This window comes from Neolamprologus brichardi, chromosome 14 (assembly GCF_056152115.1).
Source record: "Neolamprologus brichardi isolate AB-2024 chromosome 14, ASM5615211v1, whole genome shotgun sequence".
NCBI classification, from domain to species: Eukaryota; Metazoa; Chordata; class Actinopteri; order Cichliformes; family Cichlidae; genus Neolamprologus; species Neolamprologus brichardi.
The window spans coordinates 16,714,666-16,736,943 of NC_142117.1; the positions used below are offsets into that span (position 1 = coordinate 16,714,666).

The window sequence follows — 22,278 nt, forward strand, 5'->3', positions numbered from 1 at the left end:
TGTAGGAAAGATAGGTCACAAATGATTTCATCTTCATCCCTGATTGGCTGAGGTAACTATCATATGTAACTTCTGCTGAAATACAAATTTTCCTGGCCTGAATCATCTGACAGCTTCGCCACATTAGCCTGCCCTGCTTGAATACATCTTTACGACAGGGACCAGACTGTATATTCTCCTTTCTATTCCTGCATGCAGCATGATCTATACTGTCTCCACACTCTGCTGTAAACACACATTTACAGTAATAACTCAGCATCACCACCACAGGCCACGGGCGCTTGTTTTATTTTCTGGCTACAAACAGTGCATTAACGACAACTGCAACTACAATCAGTATGCGCTAAGAGAATCTTTAAACATGAACAGAAAACATCAACATAAAAAATCTGGCTCAGCCTAAAAAAAACACCCCCAAAACAGATTACGATTCTACACTCGAGAGCCTCTTGCTTGCCTTATGCACATAAGCATTTATTTTGAATGAAAACAACAATCTTGGAACGATCAGTCAACGGTAACACTTAATGTTCTTATGGAAAACACTTTTGAAGAGTGAAAAAACACGTGAAGAATGAGGATGGGATTGTTTGACGATGCATCTTATTTGTACTGAATGGACACACAATGAAGGAAACGAGCACTCCACGACGCTGACAAAGATCTAGTTTTTCTTTATGGTTTTAACCTAAAGTTACCGTCGATGGCGTTGCTGAAGTAATTTTAAAAATCATCGTTCTAATAAGTTTATAATCTGGCACAACCACATCAGCTCCAGCTATCACATGGGCACACACACACTTTCATTACGTACACTGCTAACAATTTCAGCAAACTGTGAATTGCAGCAGGACATGAGTACTGCGCTGATCGTTTAATTGAAAAGTGTTTCAAAGAGTTCTGACGCTTAATTTATCTAACCGCAGCTGTTTTTAATAGGTTTATAACATTATTTACACAAATGATCACTTAACCTGAAACAGCTTTAATGTGAATTAAAATTCCATTTTCAACTTGCCTATGCAAGTTCCACTTTCCATCCACCCATCCTATGGAGCTGAGAAGAAGAAGGGCAAGAGAAAGACTACAGGGAAGATTCACAGAGGTGGTGAACAAGTTTTTCTCTGGCTGCTTTTTCACTCATTTTCAGTCCAGTCCTTGTACCGGACCATTTTAAGAGCAATGGTATTTTGTTTGATGATGAAGCCACCTATCATCATCATCAAATTGAATCATTCAAGCATAAGAAACGTACCTAACTCAAGGGATGAACCAGTTTTGTATCTGCACATAACAGAGAACTTAGCCAAGAACCCAATTTTAAATGGTATCTTTAGGTAAACTGTTATTAAGAGCCTGTTGCAAATACACATCATATGTTCTCATTTCTTTAATTAAATCCATTAAAAATGCCAAAGATAAAACAGTATTTTTGGACCAACAAGATTATTGTGCTCCAGCTGAAAGCCTGGTATAGCTCCTTAAAAAGAGCTGTGAAAACCAGAAAAGTGGAGAACAACAGAAGAAGTGGCAAGTCTAAAAGCCAGATGAACAGTATCTGAAAGACATTGTCCTTAAGAAATAGGAAAGAAAATAAAGCAAAGACCTGCCACAGAACCTGGGAAATGAATCTGCTCCTTCATTTAATCCATCAACTGTTCACTGACGTCTCATCAAAAATGGTCTCAGTGGAAGGGTGGCTGTCAAGAAACCATTCTTAAGGAAATGAAACGGGGAGAAAAGGCTGAAGTAAGCCAAATTACACAAGTGACAGCATGTTTTATGGTTTGATGAACTTTTTGATGAACTTTTGGTTCAAATCATCAACAATATGTACAGAAGACATCGAAAGAAAGGTCTCGACACGAATCTGTTAAACACAGCTGAGCCTCTGTCAGGGTATGGGGCTGCATGTCAACCAGTGAAATTGGGGATCTTGTTAAAATTGATTTTATTCTTCATTTTTAGAATGACAAACAAACTGCCAATTCATTAAAACACTATCAGTTGTGGATTGGCCTCCCCAAAGTCCGGACCTCAACGTTATTAAAGCAGAGTGGGATTATTTTGACAGAGAACATAAGAAAAGGCAGCAGAAGAGCCTTGAATGTCCATTAAGGAGCCTGGAGAACTATTCCTAAAGATTACTTAAAGAAATGACAAGAAAGCTTTCCTAAGCGAGTTCAGGCTGCGCTGAAGAATAACGATACCAAAAATTGACTTTCAAGATTACTGGCATTTTACAAACTCAGTTTTTGGACTGTAGGTTCTATTGGCAGTCATTTGCACGCGGGGTCTTGAGGAGTCTTGAGGGGTCGGTCAAGACTTTTAGACAGTACTGTACCTTGAAAAGGTCACGAGTTTGTCACAATACTGACACAGAGACACATACAACCATTTCCACTCACATGAATCAACACTAATTACAAACAAGCATGTGTTTGGACTCTGAAAAGACACCATAGAAATGGAGGAAACCCATGCAAACATGCACGCTAAGCTATGTTTTTGCAATACAAGTAGGATAACGCAGATAAGCATCCCAGTTTTTTACTCAGTACCAGAAACAACAAACTGATCCTAGTGACAAGCAGAAGGCCTGACCAAATTAGTGCTCTCCATATAAAAAGTTAACTACTACAGAAAATAGATATTGCTGCACATTATATTCTAAAACAGGTCACATAGTTACTAAAAGCATTGCAAGATGGCCACAAGGAGTCAATAACCACACGATATAACCACGCTTCCTTCCATTTGTTACACTACTCCTATCCTTGCTTCTCACTTTACTGAATCTTCAGAGCAAGATGTCTTAACAATTGTCCCCTCCCTGCACATAATTGACACATTTGAGCCAGTGACTTCAAAACTGTTATGCTCTAAAAATCATATAAGCCCGCAAGAACTAGCTTGAACTTTTGAATGAACATTCCTGCTTGTACAGTAAACCTCACAGTGAGGGTATAAAAGTTTTTTTCCCCCTACATATGAAAAATAATGTCTGAGCTGAGCAGAGTGAGTGCACATCAGGGGACACATAATGGGAAAAAAATGAGTTCAAAGTCTTGCAGGAAGACTTGCAGATCATATCTCGCCGGGCTTAAATGTAGCCGGTCAGATAAAATATGCTGCATCTTAAATGTTTTCCCCTTCGTTAACTTGCACTTTTCTTTCTTATGTGGTGTCACAGCTAGTTTAAAGAAGGTAGGAATGCTAATTAACTTGGCACATAAAGACTGTCTAGGAAGAGAAACGGCAGAAAAAAAAGATCTATAACAACCCATTGCTCTGTGGGATATTGAGGGATTCTCCGTCCCTCTCTCTCTCCCTCACTGTGGTAATGGGTTTTCTCTCCCTGGGCTGCCCAAGTACTGTATGTGTGTTGTTATACATATTAATAGCCCAAAGGCACACACATGCCCACAAACACAAACACAGACCACACATATACATGGATATATATTAATTAATATGTACTGCCTGAGTATATAGCACTTAAAAGTTAAGCTAAATCCTTCCAAGCATGTCAGATAAGTCACCTCCTTCCAGTTTCTGCAGAATGGTCAAAAATATCATGCAAATACTGTAACTACACACATGGACGTGTCTTCTGCTCTTCCTCGTATTCCCGTCTACCTGACGACCATGTATGAAAAGCTGAGGACTTATGTATTCTAAAAACGTTTGTCTAGAGTAAGCAATATGTATCCATTAGTGACTTAAACAGAAACTGCCTCCCCTGCTAGCTGTTTGATTATAATTAAATTACATTCTTCCCCGGGGAAAGCAAAATCCTCATGTCTATGTGGTATGCCACAGTGGGAGCCGGTGACACAAAGCGACAGAGGGAGAGACAGAGGGAATGACAAATTATAAACACATGTAATTTAAACGATGCCGTTAAGGAATCAGGAGATAACTGCAGGGAAAACAAACTGCAGAGAAACATTCGAATGTGCAGCAGACACTGTCGCATCATGAATACTGTAAACATTCACAGCATTGCTCCTTTTTTGGGGGGTTTATTTGTATATATATTATTGTGGCCGTCTGTGCAAGACAAACAAACTAAACAAACAGAAAGTTGTACAAAAATAGTGCTAATTCGTTCGTTTATTTATTCATCGTGAGAATCCGGCCGTGCGGCGCGTACGCTTTCATTGCTGTTTGATGGCAGGATGATAAGAGGGAAGGAGACCTTATGTATCAGCAGTCGAGTCGTTGTCGTAGGACAATCAAGGAACCTCGGGAGACAACTTGGCACACGCCACCTCTTCAACCACAGTGTTTGCGCTTTCGCGAGTTTGACAATCTGATTCGCCTCAAGGTCTGGGTAAGAAATGACTCGGGATTTCTCGTGTGGTTTTGAAAAAGAGATGAATTTCAATTATTCAGAAGGGTAAAAAGGAAGGAGGCTTTGAATGTCAAATAACAATTCGGGCAAAGAGGTGGTGGGTAAGAAAAAAACAACAACAAAAAAAACAAGAGAGAGAGTGTGAGAGAGAGAGGAAGAGAGATGAAGAATATGAACAAATAAAAGACTAGAAACTAGAAACTTACTTGAATTAAGTCTGCAGGGACTGAATAAACATGCTATTTCAGCTTTGTTCCATGTTTCCCAGTGTGCTCTGAGTTGTGTTGTAATCTTTATTAAAACAATCCGTCTTCTTTCTCTCGTGGCAGCATTTTCACAAAGAACACAATCTCCACAGATGCATGAGCAGAAACGAGATGCATCAAGATACGCCAGCACACTGGATATGGTGGATTCTGTTTACATATTAAGGCTGCAGAAAAGATGCCGGTATATGTTCAAAAGGATGGGAGAGAAAAGAATTACACATGAATTTTCCTTCTCTCTGCCTTGATTCCAGCTGAATTCCTGGCTGAAAATGAGGGGGGTTCATTGCAGTTCATAGAAAGTCATGGTTCTGATCTTGTGCTGGAGGGAATACTGGTATCCCATTCTTTCTGATATGCAAAACTAGCGTCTGGATTTTGAAAAGAAAATCTTAAAACACACTGTTTGCTACTTGATGTATCTTCATCCCCAAATGAGCACCAGTGTTGCTTACAGGCAAACTCTTTTGTTAGCTTTCAAAATGTGCATTGATACACTGTGAGAATTAACTCAACATCATCTCGTTGCCGGCATTGTAAAGCTGGATTGTTTGGTTTGGGTTTTTTTCTTGTTTCTTTTTTCCCCCTTCGGTTTAGCACAGGTTTCTTTCAGATGGACAAGAGGGAAAATAAGAAACATGTAAATCCCACAACTAAGAACCTCTGCCACACCGAAGCATGCGCCATGAATATCAAGCACTGGTAATGAAGTCATTTGTTTGAGAGTTGCCAGGTCTCCCACCAAGGCTGGTATTCATTAGTCAGTCAGTGCCTCAGAAAACGCAGCTTCCCTGTGACTCACGCAGAATATAATTAGCATTTAAGTACATTTCACCTGTTTATGAAACATGCGCCAAATCTTGAAAACACAAAGTCTGTTTATTTTATTTTTTCCTGTTTCATCAGCTGCCACAGTAATGATTGCTAACAAAACGAACTGGGTTTTTATCACGTTACCTTTGTTAGCAAAATTCATTTGCATGAGCATCATTTTAAGGAACGCTCTTTTGCCGTGTATGCTGGTTTGTGTTTTGTCACTATGCTTGCCTGATAAAATTAGCTGTCTCTAAAAAACAGATACATTCAATGAAAAAGACTCGAGAAGAGAAATGCAGTCATATATTCTGTTGGAAGCTGCACAGAGGAAGATTTATATAAACTACAAAGGAAGCTGGATACAGAATCTTGTGACAAGTTGCTGTCTTCCTGCTGCCATTGACCTCAGACCTGAACACTCACACTTCTATTTGCATTTCACAGCTTCGTGGAGGTGTATCAATACCCGTTTTTGTGTAAGACATGCAAATATTGCAGCTTACCATTGACAGTAAGAGAAACCTCCTTCTCCCCTGCTCCAACACGTGGCACGACGGCACGGCAAACGTATTTCCCAGCGTCCTCCTGTCTCACGGATTTCAGTGTCAGGAGGTTCTCGTTGCTAAGAACCTGCGGCAAAGAAGTCAAAGATCATCAAATGTAGCGACTCCAAAGTCACCTTTGCATTTGTGATGGCAGCAAAGCAGCACTAACAGAAGAAGAAAAAAAAAACAAGGCAGCACACGAACCATTTAATACCTTAAAGGTCACCTCTTCTCAATTATTAAAATCCAATTTAGGGTCTGAGCTCAGGCGAGTAAAGCTTTGGCCTTTAATGTTGACAAAAGAAAAGGTGGAATGAGACTGAATTTGAGGATCAAATCAATGGATCTCACTTGAGAGCAGGTCACCAGGAGGCTGGGACAAAAAAAATAGGTCTAATGGAACTTTACAAACCACTGAGCTATGATAGAAAAAAATAACCCAAAGTACTTCGCAGAAACAAGTTCAGGAATAATTACAAAAAAAAGTTTGCTCTCGGCTGTATTATGTGATTATATAAGGTTTTAGTTAACTTTTATCAATGCAAACTGAAATACTTACCACCCCAGAGCCTCTTTTCATCCACACGATGGTAAGAGAGGGATTTCCTGTCCAGGCACAGTTGAACACAGCATCAGATCCAAGGTCAACCTGCAAGGACTGAGGCTCTGCAGCCATGCGAGGGCCAACTATTGGGGAAAAAAACAAAACAAGAAAAACATCCATAGATCCATAAATAAAGACCCTAGTTCTTTGAGCTCAGTGTCAAAACATGCAACGCAGCAATGCATTATTCCGCTGCTGGCATTAAGGGAATGCATGTAGGATTACTGAAGGAGAAACTCACAGTAGACATCAACATTGCGGCTGATGTTGGTGCTGCCGAGAGGGTTGGTAACCTCGCATGACACAGGCTCTGTAAAGAAGGAGTGATCCACGATGACCTCGTATGTGTCCCCGGAGACCTCCTTAATTATACTTCCCCCTTTGGCCCACCTGGTGTTAGGATAGATGTCGGGAGGGGTGTGAGAAAAATTAAGGAAAAGGAGAAAACACATTAAGACAGGTTTCTCACACCTTCTTGTGTCGGTGGTGTTCCTTTTGTGTAAATAAATCATCATTCTGGGGCTGGTTTTCTGTGCTGGCTTCAGCATATTTTTGTGGCAGCCCTCCATGCAGTGACAAGCTCCCTGGCAACTCGGAGCAGACAGCACGTTCCTCATTACGCCAGACAGAGTGTGCCAGAGCACTACAGAATGACAAATGGTTAGCTCCTCCACCTTTGAAGACATTGCTTGACACGTACTGTATTAAACACAACAGCTGACGTTAATAAATTGGCATGGGATCGCATTAAAAAGCATCTGTTTGTGTTTGTGAATGATAGCCGGTGTGACGATGACACAGACCCCCCTCCCCCGACATGTTCAGGTGAGACTTTTATGATGTCACGGGCAGCGGCGTCTCACTCGGCGTGGCGCGGATGGCTCACTGCTGCCGCGACAGACAAGGCCCATTTATAAAAATGAAGCAAAGGCGCATGTGGATGTGCCGGATCGCTCTGGAAAAATTTAGACAGTGCTGTGGGGCATGCAATGTATCATGCACGCTGATATCTTCCACAGTAAATATGTGGCTGCATGCTGATGTGGCAAATGAAAACAATGACAGCGGTGCCAGTGCTTGTCTCCATTTTATATTCCTGCCAGTACCGAGAAGAGTTTTCATGGGATAGGGAACTCATTTGTTTTCCATGGCTAAGCTGGCCCCATGCTTGACTAAAAATCATTTAAATGAGAACAGATTACCTCATTCAATCAGTAAGTGAATTGAAGCAGAATTCTAATTGGGCTTCGTGGGATTTTTTTTTCTTTTCCATGCTCGCTTATTTTAAGCAGTAGATCTTTTCCGAGCCGTGTTTTTGTGTGACAACAATACAGCTGAGAACACTGCAACACCTGCGTTTCCAAAAATAATGAAATTAGGGCAGACAGGTGTTTTAGGCCTGTCTAATCAAGTAGTATTGATGTTTGCGAACTGGTCAGGTCATGGGAGGATTACAACACACAAACTGAATATAATACAGTATGACTGTATATCTGCAAAGTCCAATCATTCGAGTAGCAGAGCATTACCCACAGTGATACTTAGGATTCTACGTAGATTCTATACATTTCCAGACAATGTGAAAACCATTATGTTAATGATGACGACTGCTGATGTTCCCATCATTCTGAATATGATTATTATTTTTTCAGCTGCTGTTTAGATGACTTGGATGATACAGATGTTGATGGCGAAGACGTTATTAATGACACTTGCTATGTTCTGGTAATCAGGATGAAGACAATAATAATGATGATTAGGATGATGACAATGATGATGTCGATGATGACACTGATTACTGAACAAAGATCACGATGAAGGAGGATGGAGTACAGGAATTAGACTGGCAAACGGTTCCCAGTTTACTCTTGCTCTTGGAAGCAGCTACTGACAAAACCAAGCAGCAACTTCCAGCACTGAAGAAAAATGAAACTAAAGTGGGTCAAGTGGCTGACCACTTGATGCTTGCTCCAAGATTGAGTGAATCCCCATAGAACTTCATTTTAAACAGCAGAAAGAAATAAGTAACTAAGGAGGTAAGCCAGTCTTTCTAAAAACACTCAGCATGTGGATGAATTTCATGGTAACTTTGGCCTTTTAAAGATTGCTTTAAACTTTTCTCTTATCAGGTTGTAATAATAATATTAACAGCATATACCTTTAAAGATTTTAAAAGCTAGGATTAGGTGCATTATTTATTTAATTTATTAAATGATTTATTTTCTCTAATCCACACAGGGTAAAAAGTATGGTTTGACCCTTGGTTAATGTCCGTTAGCAAGTTGCACCTCGACCAGAAGCTTTTAGTAGCCATCAGCAAGCTTCTGGCATAATTCTGGCTGGATATTTCATCGCCCCTCTTGGCAGAATTGGTCGAGTTCATTTAAATTAGTTGTTATTTGGCACACACCCGGCTTTTCAACATAGTCGGCAAATTTTCAAGGGTTGAGGTCGTTAAACAAATTAATAAAACTAATTTTCTTTAATGTGTTCTTGAAATTCATGAAATTCAAGAGCAAAAAAGAGCATAAAAGGATAAAGTGCAACAGTTCAAGTAGATTTCACAAGTTATAAACCATGAAGATTATTTGATCCGAAAGCTTTGAAACAAGTAAAGTGACTCAATAGATGGTTCATGACTGAAGATAAAGAGCAAAAACAACACAAACAGCGATTCTATGACATCTGCATTTACATAAGACTATGCCACCGTTTCACTTTACCAGGGCATACTGTAGGAGTCGTAATGGGGTAAGCACAGATGTTCGGGCAGCCGGCTGCTCCCGAGTGGAGGCTGCGGCTGCCAGGTTTGGGAGCCTTTGACAGTGTTAGAGGGAGCAGAGACAGAACGCCGTCGTCCGCGGGGAGCATGGAAGCTCTGTTGGTGTGCTGGGCCTTGTCCAAGGCTCATGTCTAAACATAGCTGGAGCAGGCTAACACAAACACCTGCATTCCCTTTGGGAGGTTAGAAGGGCCAGCGCGAGCTTACTCAGTAGCTGACTCACTTTACACTGCTGTGTTCTATTCAGGGATTTGATTCAGACAAAGGGTGTGAATCCTGTGTGCCTGAGTGTCTCTGTGCATGGGCATGTGTCTACGTGTGAACGCGCAGGTTTGTACAACGTGTGCGTGTGTTTGTTATGTTCATGGGTGTGTAAGTTAATAGTGTTATACAGATAAAAGGTCTGCCGTTAATGGAAGCAGAGGGTGAAAGTGACGTGGAGTTGGGGGAGGGGGGTGTATTTGCTGAATGTGATTAAGGCAATAAAACAATAACAATTAAATTAGGCAGGTATCTGTGCCATCAGCATTGAGACTCACAGTAAATCAGGCCCTACAGTTATTATCAGCATGGTTAAGCACGGCACAGCGCCGTTCTATTCTGCCTTCCATGCATATTGAAAGTGATGACTACTCTCAGAGGAACGTAAAATAAATATGCAGGTTTAGTAATAGCGTAGAGCCATTTTGACATGGACATAAATTATGGAGCTATTTTTTGATCTACGGAGAAACCGAAGCAGGTTCTACAGATATCGATTTGACAAATAGACAAGTGTTTTGTGGGTCCTTAAAAGTTTAGGATAAACTCAAAAAAGTTAGGAATATTTTAGACCAACCAACTTTTCCAAGGTGCAGTCAGGGACTTTTTCCCCCACACAATCCGGATTTGTCTAGCAGTTTACTCATTTAGATTTATGCCAAGCTTTAGGTGGGGGCTATTAAAACAGTTTAGTTTAGTCTGAGCTTTTTTACTTCCCTCACCTTGACTTGTATATTTGTAGAAATGGTGCACGATGGTGCGTTGGCAAATATGCTCTGAATTACAGACACAATTATTTTTCTCTTATTTCAGTGAGGATTATGATGAATGTAAAAATTAGCCATGTCCCAAGTTTGTACTGATTTTGGGCATGGTCACAGCAGCGTAAGCCATGCAAGCAATCCATCCAGCAGTAGCAACAACAACAACGGTTAAGTGTTGGGAGGACTGGGATGTTATTTGTTACAGTGTCATGCAAAGGAATGGGGTTTGTTGTTGCTCTGTGCACAGCTATGCTGTATCGGCAGATGAGGGACCTGATTTGCTTTGTTTGTTATTCTTTCTCTTCTCTCTGGTGGCTTCTTGTTTGGATCCGAGAAAACCTTGTGTGCTAGCTGCGTGATTCTGATGTTTGCCAGTTATCTCTCCCAACCATTATAAACAGTAATGAAGATGTTCCAACCCACTCGTCCTCCCCTCCTGGAGTATGTTGATTCCCTGACTGCCAGCGGAAGCACATGCCAGTTACTCTTATTTCACTTTTTTGAGCATTGCATTTATCTTCACTTCCAACAGTCCCCTTCTTCCCTCTTTGCTCTTGAACTGTGATCTGGCACAAGTTCAAGCATTTCAGGTATGGAAATATATCTTATTACAGTTGCTATGTTTAAGCACGAGAGGTTATGAGCAGCAGAAGGCACCATTCCTTTGACTAGTGCCCCCACTATCTTGGGTCTGTGTCTCAGGAGTCTGTTGAACTGGAGGATGGCAAAGTGGTGCAGTGCACACTGGGAATGGATGGCACTCCCGGGAATGGAAAAGAAACCATCCGTCTAAGAAGTCTTGTGTCCTTGTACTATATCTGATCTGGGGTAGACAGAGTGTATTAGTACTGAATAATGGCCCCACACTGCTTGACCAGCTTCCTGCTCTCCTCTGTGATATTGTTCTCTAGAGGGGAAATTTGTGAGGGTCTCTCCCTAGTCAAAGTCTATCAGGCAAGCGATATGATTCCCAAAATTTCTCAGTCTACCGTGACCTGAACGGCAACGGTCCATGGAAGTCCTAAAGTGCTTGTACAAATTGCAGATAAATCTGAATGAGGGACTATGAAACTGTGTAACTGTCAAAAAGAGTACAGTTTTAAATAATGGCAATTATTAGTCTGATTATGGCTTCTAAATCCCACTGTGGATTGTGCTAATAACAGTGGGGCGAGGAGAAAGAAAGGAAAAGAAATAATGAGATTTAAAAGAGGGGATATGGCAGTTTTAGTCTCTTTTCTCTCAAGCTTTAAGCATAGCTTCTGAACCATTTTTCCTTTTTTAGTTTGTCAAACTAGAAGAAAAAGTTATCTCAACTGCCATTGAATTTTAGGTCTCGATACCCCGGGGAGAAGTCTGGCTCTCGCATTGATCCAGTCTTATAACAATAGAGGTGAAATCCCTTTTGCAGGTAAGATAGACGTTCTGTCTCTGCTGTGCACCTACACAATCAAATACAAACCTTGTTTTCCACAATATCACTGCCCTTCCTCCCCTTTTCTTTTTCAAAAGGGCAGGATCCATCAAAAGGCAACATCTCTGTTTTGCCACCTGTGAGTATGTTGTACATCCATTTCATTTCCCAGTACCATTACAAGATTCTGAGCCAGCCAATTCCCTTTGCTATCGATTTCACTCCATTTATTTTTTGCCGGGTTTTAAAAACCTCCCACACAGAAAACCATCTCTTGACAAATCACTTCAGTATTACACTTCTGGAAGGCTGTGCGAAGGCTTTATGAGAATAATTAATGTCCACTTTCTTGTGCCATTACAATTACTGATGTAAGAAAAAAAAATAAACACAGGCTAACATGTAGAACTGAGAATAAGCCAAGATTTAATAGACAAAGAGGGCAACTGCCGAGGAAAAGCAGTGCATTAGAAATTAATTGTTTCTGTTTTTACTTTGATATTAAACCTGCCAGGTTAGTTGAGTGGTTGCGTGGCCACCAACATATGGGTTAAAATAGATACTTTAATGAACTTTACCATTATTTTAATGCACTCTAATGTAATCTAGTGGCTTGACGATATTTTATCAATACTCTGTCTGGCAGTCTACTTAAAAAACAAAAAAAAGAAAAGATTGTTTGTTTAGCTGAAGCACGAGATGTGTATGTCTGACAAATATACAGAACAGATTTGAAGTAAACACACAGTATACAGCCTTCTAAGCTTGTATAGTTGCAGTACAATAAAAAAAACTTGAGGGGAAAATAAAAACCTCCAAACGCTTCTTATTTGAACAGCGGCTTCAAAAACGGTGAAATCCCATGACATTTTGGACATTTTTTGGCTCTTGGTACTTTAGATAAAATGAACTGAAAGGGATTTTTGTCAACAACCTTGACATAACAGCTGAAACTGAAAACATGTTCTGAAAACTGTCAGCAAACTTCCCGAAGATGAAAGAAAGCATATACGGGCCCCGGCGATGTTATCAGTCTTCAAGCCATTCAAGTGGTTTTCAGTGGCACCCTAATCTGTCCCTTTTGCTGCACCGGGCTGCTGAAAAACCTTTGCATTCTTGCACAGACACACAGATTTCCCCAATCTGCGGTCCTTGTCCCTTTTAAAGGCATCCAAATACACAAATATGTCCCTGCCCCGCACCACTCAGAAGCACCCGTCACATTGCTTCACAGTGGTGACAACATAAGATAAGCTGGGATCTGTCTACAAGAACTTGCGTTTCTTTTTTAATTAGACTAATGTCTGCCTCGTGATGAAGAGTTTGCTCATTCTGATCTGTTAACTTCGCTCTTTATTCTGTTCTAATGTGATGATTTAACCTTCCTCCGAGTGAGTCAGTAAAATTACTACATCTTGTGACACATCTTGCTGTGACCCTCACAATAAAACACTGAATCCAGGCGCGATAATAATATCCAATCTTTCTAACATTTAAAAATACAACGAAAATAAAAATTATGTACGGGCCCTGCACGAAAACACTACGGGACATTTCAAGTTCAAGGGAGGTGAACAGCTCTACAACAAACAACAAAGCCCTGCACTGGTTTATTGCAGCTCAGTAAAACATTAAGGTTTCTAAGGTGTATTTTTGGCGAAACGTTCCTTTTCGTCTCTTCATTTTAAAGTGTGGGCATATATAACGGTGTCATGACATCATAAGGAGCTGGCTGACAATGATGAATGTGATCAATAATGAAGCGTTAATTCCGACTCTGTGTGAAAATGTATCATCCGCTGGCAACATCAATTAGAAAAGACGTCATTTAAAGTTTACCGCGGTGCGTTGTTCTTGTACACTATATTATCATGGTTTGAGCATTCATGACTTTGTTTTCATACTCTTTAATGATCTCACCTGTAGTGTGTGACAGGAGGGTTGGCCTTTGCGGAGCAGTGGAATTTTACGAGGTTGCCCTCCAGAACAGGCTGAGGCTCCACCGAGAGATTTACAAGTGGGAGATCTATAAAAACATAGAGACACAAAGACAACCAATTACCGAACTGGCAGCCTCCTCAAACATGCTGCAGTGAACTGTAAACCTGAGACAAACACTTTGTTGTCAACACTGTTTGTGGCTGAAAAAGACTCAGCAAGAAAAGTGAAAATTATGTCTAATTTTGCAAAGGAGACAAAATACCCTTATAAATAGTGGGGGAAACATGCAGCCTCAAAATACAAGACGACCCGCTCCACCCTGCTTTCCTTTAAGCTTGTTGGTGTGGCAGGTGCTGGAGAGGGGGCGTGGCTTGTTTTCCAATCATCAAGGCTGGCAATACCTGGTCTCACTGGACCGGTGCTCTGCAGATATCCTTAGAGCGTAGCTGCTATGTGGCTCCCCAAGGCACCGTTTTGGATTATGGTTTGCTTTCTTGCACTAGCATGCAACACTGCATACACCATTTCATCACTCAGGCGCTCACTTACACCACTCATCATACTGGCCACACACACCATGGTTAGTTTAAGACTGTTCTTTGTTTCATTAATTTAAAACAAACAAGTTTTTAATTGGCTTCTGTGAGCATCTGCCTTTTTGTCCTGGCTGTGCAGTCGGGTTCATGACAACAAGGACTAATTAATTTTATTTAGAAGGACCCAGATTTGTCCAAAAACTGATTTAGCTGTGCAGGGTTGACAAAATGCTAGAATTTCAAACTCAAACTGATACCCCCAACAACAGAAAAACCCAACCCCCCCCCCCCCCCCCCCCCCCCCCCCCCCAAAAAAAAAAAAAAAAAAACCAAACAAAAAAAAACACCCGGCACGGTGTTTGATACTACAATAAAAAAAGAAGACAAAAATACTTAAATACTTAAAAATAAAGTACAATAACATCGGTGACAACAGTATTTTCAAGCGGTATGATATACTGTAAAACATTTATAAAATGAAATAAACATAGTAAAACATATACATGTATGTGTGAGTATTACCTATACTGTTGTATAAAAAGAAATACAGCAGTTTGAGGTAGTTCTATGCTTGGTGACATATTTTTGCTGTTAAACAGATGTGGCTTGTAAGGTTGGCTGCCACTGTTTCTGTCTAGTTGCTGGTAGGCTTCTCTCTGCGTCACTCTGGGACTTTACCAGAAACTGAACCTTTTTTAGATTTTAGATTTTGAATTTTAGATTATTAACATTCAGACAGTCAGGGCCAGTGCTGCATGCTGCTTAGCTCCCATGTCAACGTTAATATTTTATTATTAGCCACAGCTGCTAGCTACTTAAGCTGCATACAAACAGGAAGTGATTCTCATCAATGTGGGAACCCCAAACCAATGGAAAATGAACGACAATCTCTGGGTGAAATAATCGCAGGTCACTGGAAGTTTCCTCTAATTCCAGGCGAGCGAGTGGAGTGACTACAAATATGAGGGCAAAATACCACTGACTGAAAAAAATGACCTCGTAGCAAATATGTTGCGACATAACCTAGGACACCAGAGCCTGTTTGTCGGGGTTATGTTCGCTGTAAAACTCTTGGTCAATGAGCAAACTGCTACCCTAACCCTACCCTTCTCTCACTACCCCACCGCTAACCATAACTTAAATCAGACTGTACTTATTGTTAGGGTGTTGACAATGCTAACCATAAGTAAAATGCTCCAAAATAAAAACTACAGGTAAAAGTCAATTAAATCTGGTGGTCTTAAAATAGATTACAGTTGTAGTTAGAGCAGTTGTGACAAGTTAGCATAGTTTGTTCTCCTAAGTTTTTCAAGCCATATTGTAACCCTGTGAGGTGTAGTTCATCACAAGTGCTAACACTAACCCCAACTTTACCCTAACCCAATATTTTTAGGGAAAAATGTAAATAGACTTTGATGTGTGTCAAATAGAATGATTTTTAATTATCTCGCTGCCAAGACTTGCAGAACAGTGTGTTAAAAACACAAATGACATATTCTCATTGTGCAGAATTAGCAGGGTTAATGCTGGGGTTGGTGTTGTGCCCAAAGACGCCTAATATTCATAGAAGACTGGGCGCTGTTGTTAAGTAACGCTGTAGTGTGCTTCACAGGTGTGGAGGATAACATGCTATTTTTATTCTCAAATATTATTTCTAAGGAGCAAATCAAAGGAAAACTTGACTTGATAATGAGTTTCGGCTAACGGCAATTTGCACACAGTGAATAGTCCACAGTGCAATACGCTGCAATTAAAATAATTTTATAAGGTACAATTAAAACGGGTGTTACAATTAAAAATATTCACATTATGCAAAATTAATAAACAACTTAATTTGTCCTAATTGACAAAGGTGGGATTCTTTTTGAAGATGTGCGTTCATTTCCATATCAAACCCGTCCCGTGTGAAACAAGCAGCTATTTACCTCACCGTTTCACAGACGGAGATTCATTCAGCAGGGTTTCTGTAATTATGCTGGGTACATTTTGTTCAGTGTTGAACAACGTCAGAGAAAATTTTCATTTAATATATAAATAACCAGTAGTTGTTCACGTGTATTAGTATTATTACTGGCAAATCAGGTGAACAAAGTGTTTTGAATTACAACTATTTTTATCCCTTGACTGTAAGTTAGTAAAACCAAATGTAATCTAAGACATGGTGTTACGTGGAAGCACTTTTTTCTGGGATACTAGTGGAATACTGGTAAGGCAGCAGCCACCAGGGGAAAGCGCTGGATCTGAGTTTGTTGCTGGTGTAGCCATCTGTTTCAAAGGTATAGCTGCTCTATGTTCAGAAAAAAAAAGCTAAAGCACCAAGCAGGAACTGTGTTTGGATGTGGATGAAGAGCAGTGTGGTCGGCAAAGAGATTCCACATAGAATTAAAGAAACACCCAAACGCCACTGAAATGAAGCCAAACAACTTTGTGTATAGTTATGAAGTGTGATTCTGTACGACTGTGTGTGTGTGTGTGTGTGTGTGTGTGTGTGGGTATGAAGTGCAGGAAAACTGCTTTTTACCCTGTGGCTGTGCAGATGCTCTAGGCTGGCTCAGCTGCCACAAAAACCCAGAGAGGGGGGTGGTCCAGGTGTCATATTCCTTCCTACTCGCACACCATATTCCCCATCAGCAGACTCATTTCCCTCCAGGACAGTCCTCCCCCCCTCCCACCCCCACCCCACCTCCAATCCCCCACCAACTACTCTACCATGAGCTCTTCAAATCCACGAGCTCCACCTGTGCCAGCTCTCCCTGGGCCAATAGAGAAAACAACAATACTGCGGATGGAACGACCGACGGCCACAGTCAACCAGGCACCGAGCGGCGAACTGTGTGCATCTACGTGTTTGTGAGCGAAGGCAGACATTCAAGGGGTTTTGTGTGCATATGAAAGTGCACATGGGTGTACGTCCTAATAAAACAGGAAAGCCATCCATGCCTCGAGCAATAGTGTTAGCTGCCCAGTACATTTTTTTTCTTAACGTTGCAAGCTGTTAATTGCGTGGACTAAACTGTGGGCAGAGGGGACCTCAGGGGTAAAATGACAGACGTGGCAGTGGTGGAGATGGTAATAAAATTCAGCAAGAATGTGCAAGAGTACAGAGAGAGGCATACATAAAAAGAAAGCAAGAGAGATCTGACGGATGTGTCTATGCTGATAGACACAGTAATGTAGAAGCTAATTCAGAAACCATTTTCACTAAAAATATTCCTGAACTGTCCTTTTTAACTATGCCAACCTCTTTCTGGCCGCCAAGAGACTTCTGAGGACACAAATGCTCATTACTGTCTCCCCGGCTACAAATTAATGTTCTTTTCAAATGATTGAACTGACCCTCCCTTAAAAAATCCCCCCACTTTCTCCCAGCAAGTGGTAATGTCATGAGGATTTTACATCTATAAGTTACACCAGTAACTTCCTGGATAGCTCCATATCCCCCAAGCCGGAAGCAAAGACAGCCATGGGAGCAACAGCCGTCAAAAGTCTATCAGCAGTGCCCTGGGTGTGGATAAGGGACTGTAGCTTGTCTAACCACTGACCTTTTAGATATGACAGACATCTACTTAATAAAGTCCATTTGCTGCTATGATGTATAAATGCATGAGTTGCTGAGCGAGGGCATTTGAGGCATGATGCGACAGCACATCAATATGCAAGACTGTTAATTCCCAACATTTGTCAAGAGAGTAGTAGCAAGGGAGAGAGAGAGAGACAGAGAGAGAGAAAGGGGGAGGAACGGATGAAAAGAGGAATAGGGGAATCGTAGGACTGATCGGAGCTTCTGTGAAAACAACAGGATGAATTGGGGAGGGTGGTGTTATAGTTGGCCGACAGCTTTTGATCGGTTAGTTCAAAGTGGAGACCAGATGGTGTTTTTGGAACAATCTTCCAACTTCTCTGTTTCCTGGAGATCGTGCCAGCAAAAAAATGCTTTTTTTGCCTTTCTTAAAGCTCAATTTCCAGTCTCTCTGGGTCATCGCAGACAGCTGTTCTCCAGTAGGACCGGCCTCAAACTCCAGTAGCGTCAGATGCCTATGAAGGCTGGGAAAGCTGTTTGTGGGCCTCCCGCTCGTGGCTTCTAGCCTTAACGATATGGGCACACTGTCATGTGGCTGGCTGAGTGGAATACTGCAGAGAGGAACAGACTGACTGACAACCTGAGGTCTAACATTGATCGTCTGCTGTTCACATGAGTAAATTCATTGAGAATTTAGCGAGTTTAATGAAGGCAGATGTTATTATTCAATTCATACAGGCGCTTAAATGTGTGCTTCCTCTAGCACATCTGTAGCCAATTATATTCCTGACCATCTCAGTTTTGTTGCTGATGCAAGGGTACGAGCCAGAGATGCTTTATAGCATCTGTGATGTGTTTGGGGTAATGAAAATGTAACATTTAGAAATGATTTCTTCACACAGCTTAACATATAAGTAAGATAATTCTGTGCGGATGCATCATAATTCAGAGCATTTTTGTGCCCCTTTACCTTTTTACTCAGTCCTTCTCACTTACAAATTCTATCTCAGATAAATTTGCCATTATCTGCTTAATTAAGCACGGAGAGCATGTAGCAGAGCAAGCTACCAAAACAAATCCTCCCCAATTGCACATCTGCATGTTCTTTATTAATTAGTCTCAACAAATGGCATTCATTTTTCCCCCACATGGCTCAGCTTGTTTGCAATGCAAACACATGGAAAACCTTGGTTTTACCCGTCCCTTGTGCATTAATTTCCCACTAGCCTATGTGTTTCAAAGCATATTTCTATGTGGGGCACTGCTTTGCAAAGTATGCAACTGGACTAGAAAATGTTTGAGGAATATTTTAAATAGTTTGATGAGTGGGAACCAGCGGGACATGAAACTGTGGCACCAGGATCGTATTTCGCTACAGTGATATGATGGAAGAGTAGGGGAGTTTACTGATCTAAGTCTAAAGAGCGTATTGCAAGTTCAGTCATGCTGCTGCAGAAAACAGCATCAGGGGGTAGCCACCCTTCTGCTATCAAATAATTAAAGTCAGCTAATGGACTCGTATGGACAACTGTAGTCAGCAGTCTATCCAGGATTGTGAATCGCCTCTGTTGGCTCTAAATCCCTCTCATTTTGGCAACATCACCAGCATGCACTGTATTTAGATGCAAATTTGGGTCAGATAACACATGGATGTTGAAGGGAATAAAAAAAAAATGCTGAAGTGGGTGTAAATCATTTCAGTAATGATAAAAGAAAAGAAAGGTTGGTAAATGCATTGGGTTTTAGACGGGTTTAGGCTGTAGAGCAGTGCGCTGGGTCGTGTTTCGATTACGCTATTAGTGAAAAAGGGTACCTGAGCGTAGAAGCCGGCAGAATGGCAAATGTTGAGAGCGGCAGAGGGAATGAGAACGCTTTAATTACTTTTGTTGTCATTCGTATCATCTCACTAATGCGGCCAATTAGATAAGTCTAGGCGGGAAAAGAAGTGAGACTGTTCATTAATTAATTGTGGTATTTACTCACAACTAGACATCCAACAGGGGTTACCAGCATATATACAGAGACATCTACATTTTTGGTGAATACACTGCTAATTGAGGATATTTGTTGATTTGCTGTCTTACTGACAATGAGTCGAGAGCATCAATATCAGTTTTATCCCACTGCTTTCAATAGACAGCTATCGCATGAAGTGTCAGATAAATAATTGAAAAACATTATATCTCTGGCTTTTTGGCATTGCTTGACAAAAAGATCCATAATAACCTTTCAGCAGTTCCAGTTAGAGGGAACTGGACTCCATCCTCTGTTTGTTTTGGGTTTTTTACCCATCATAGATTTTTTCAGACCAGACTATTTTATTTCCACTCCTAATTTTTTTACTTTCGATTAGAAAAATAAAGTTACAGTAAAGCAAATATGAATATTTGTCATTAGGTTTGTCATTAATATCATTCAGTTACCTCCTTTGCATTTCAAAAGCTGGCATTGTTTCACATATCAGTTATAGAAACATGATATCAACCAAGACAACATAACCTGGCATAACTTTGTCTTATGTGGTTGCTTCTAACGTTGGCTGTCATGAAGCTGTTATGAAACTATTATTAATCACAGTTTCCCTGACCTGAGAGTAAATTTGTTCAATTTGGACTAGTCATTAAAATGTCATTAAGTGTTGCTACATTTTTAAATGACTTTTAAATACCTTATTAAAGGCAATAGGCAGTGGGACAGTTTTCTTTGCGGACTTGCAGAACTAATATTTGGCTTGGCAGCTGGGTAAACAGGTCTCTCTATGAGCCGGGCTTCCAGGTTGAGGCTGTTTATTTATTCTGAACACAGAAGCTCAGTGGTAGTGCTGTTGCCACACCAACAGGGTCCTGGGCATGAACTAGGGGGGCTCTGGAGTTTACATGCAACCCCTCCTCAATGTAAGTTCTCATAATATGCAGCAAATATTAGTCCATTAGATAGTTGTTACCAGCTAATGAAAACTTGTATTGTCTTTCTAAGAACATTAGCATTGCAGTCATGGCCATCTTAACAAACAGCAGCTTATGTGCTAATACTCAAAGGCTTAATGCTTACTATGCTATGTGAAAATAAAATGTTATGAGCTTCACATCGGTAGCTTAATTTGCTATTCTGCTTCTTTAACTCTCCACACGGCCCAACCACAGCAATTTCAAGAGGGCGAATGCTGGACACAAATTTCTCAAAGGACCTAAAAAAAATACAGCAACAGTGACAGCATATCAGTACAAAAAAGCATAACGGTAACAATGTAATCAGAGTTCAAAAAAATAATTGTCATTTTATATTATTTAAGAACATCACATAGGCTTAATTATTTACATTTTGAGTGACATTCACATGACCCTGGTTTAAAAGTAGAATCCAGATACAGTTCAATGTTATTGAAGTCAAAGGAAATGCAGCAACACTTGATCATACTCAGCTTAAAGAGGTGCAGTACTGAATCATCAGTGTCTGCCTTGCGTTTTTTCTACAAACACTTAACTCTGAAACAATTATGAACATGTATTGTTACATTCTTACGCATGCCTGGTTTTTCCTCTAAAATAGAACACCCAAGAACAACTGTAAAGCAGAAACTGCAGAGAGTTACATATAACTCATAAGGTGACAGGAAGCTCCTGAAGGAACCCTTGCCTTGATAGGTAGGGTGATGGCTTTCAGCTTCTGTGAGAAAAGTCTCACTAAAAAAATATTACCGCCTTCTAATATCACTCTTGCTCCGAATAAGAAGTAACATGCTCTCTTGTTTGAACATATCATCATTATGATTCATTAAACCAAGTTACTATTGTTAGTATAACAAAATAAAAATAAAAAGCATGCATGCAAATACAAAAGGATCATCGTATATCTCTATAGCTGCTGTGTTCAGGTATCAGGGTCATGGGATATTTGGTTACATCTAAAACATAAGATTTGTTCAGGATCGGGTGTTTGCTTTCTTGTTTGTCACTTTTTCCTTATTTGCTGCCACTACACTGCGCTTTGTTTCATGCGATGCGATGTACAGCAGTCCTATACACTTACTGAAGGCAGACGTTTCAGTCTTTCCTGTGTAACCCATCGCCCGACTGTACCTTTCTTCCCACTACAAACTGCTATTTGCTCATTTGTGGTGTGGACTCCCTGCAAAGTATGTACTTCTACACAAAACAGCAAAGCAATAACAAAGAGACAAATCCCAGATCCATTTTAAAATCCCCGCAAAATGTGTCCGAGAAACCCATATGGAGAACATAACTAGTAAAGTCCTCTGCAATTTTCTGCATTATGACATTCCAGCAGACTTTTTGCCCTCAAGAAACAAAGTAACAAAAGATAGCGCTACCGTGTCTGCACATACACTGCTGAAGGTGTATTTGTGTGTCTGTGCAAGAGAGAGCGAGCAAATGTGTGCAGTTTCTGAGTAGAAACTCATGAGGTCGAGAGACAATTAAAAGGAATAGAGGAATTATCATACAGTCAAGTCA

At 40.6% G+C, this 22,278-nt stretch overlaps 1 protein-coding gene across 6 annotated transcripts in view; it reads right to left on the reverse strand.

The window, feature by feature from the left end:
• kirrel3b (kirre like nephrin family adhesion molecule 3b) overlaps positions 1 to 22,278 on the reverse strand; it is a 164,667-nt gene that overhangs the window by 20,347 nt on the left and 122,042 nt on the right. For all 6 annotated transcript variants that reach the window (XM_006804632.3, XM_035913835.2, XM_006804633.3 and 3 more), the window contains exons 7-10: positions 13,730 to 13,835; positions 6,830 to 6,978; positions 6,544 to 6,671; positions 5,943 to 6,069 (exon numbers count right to left, since the gene is read on the reverse strand). In XM_006804632.3, coding sequence (XP_006804695.2) covers positions 5,943 to 6,069; positions 6,544 to 6,671; positions 6,830 to 6,978; positions 13,730 to 13,835 — 510 coding nt within the window. The remainder of the gene's footprint in view (positions 1 to 5,942; positions 6,070 to 6,543; positions 6,672 to 6,829; positions 6,979 to 13,729; positions 13,836 to 22,278) is intronic.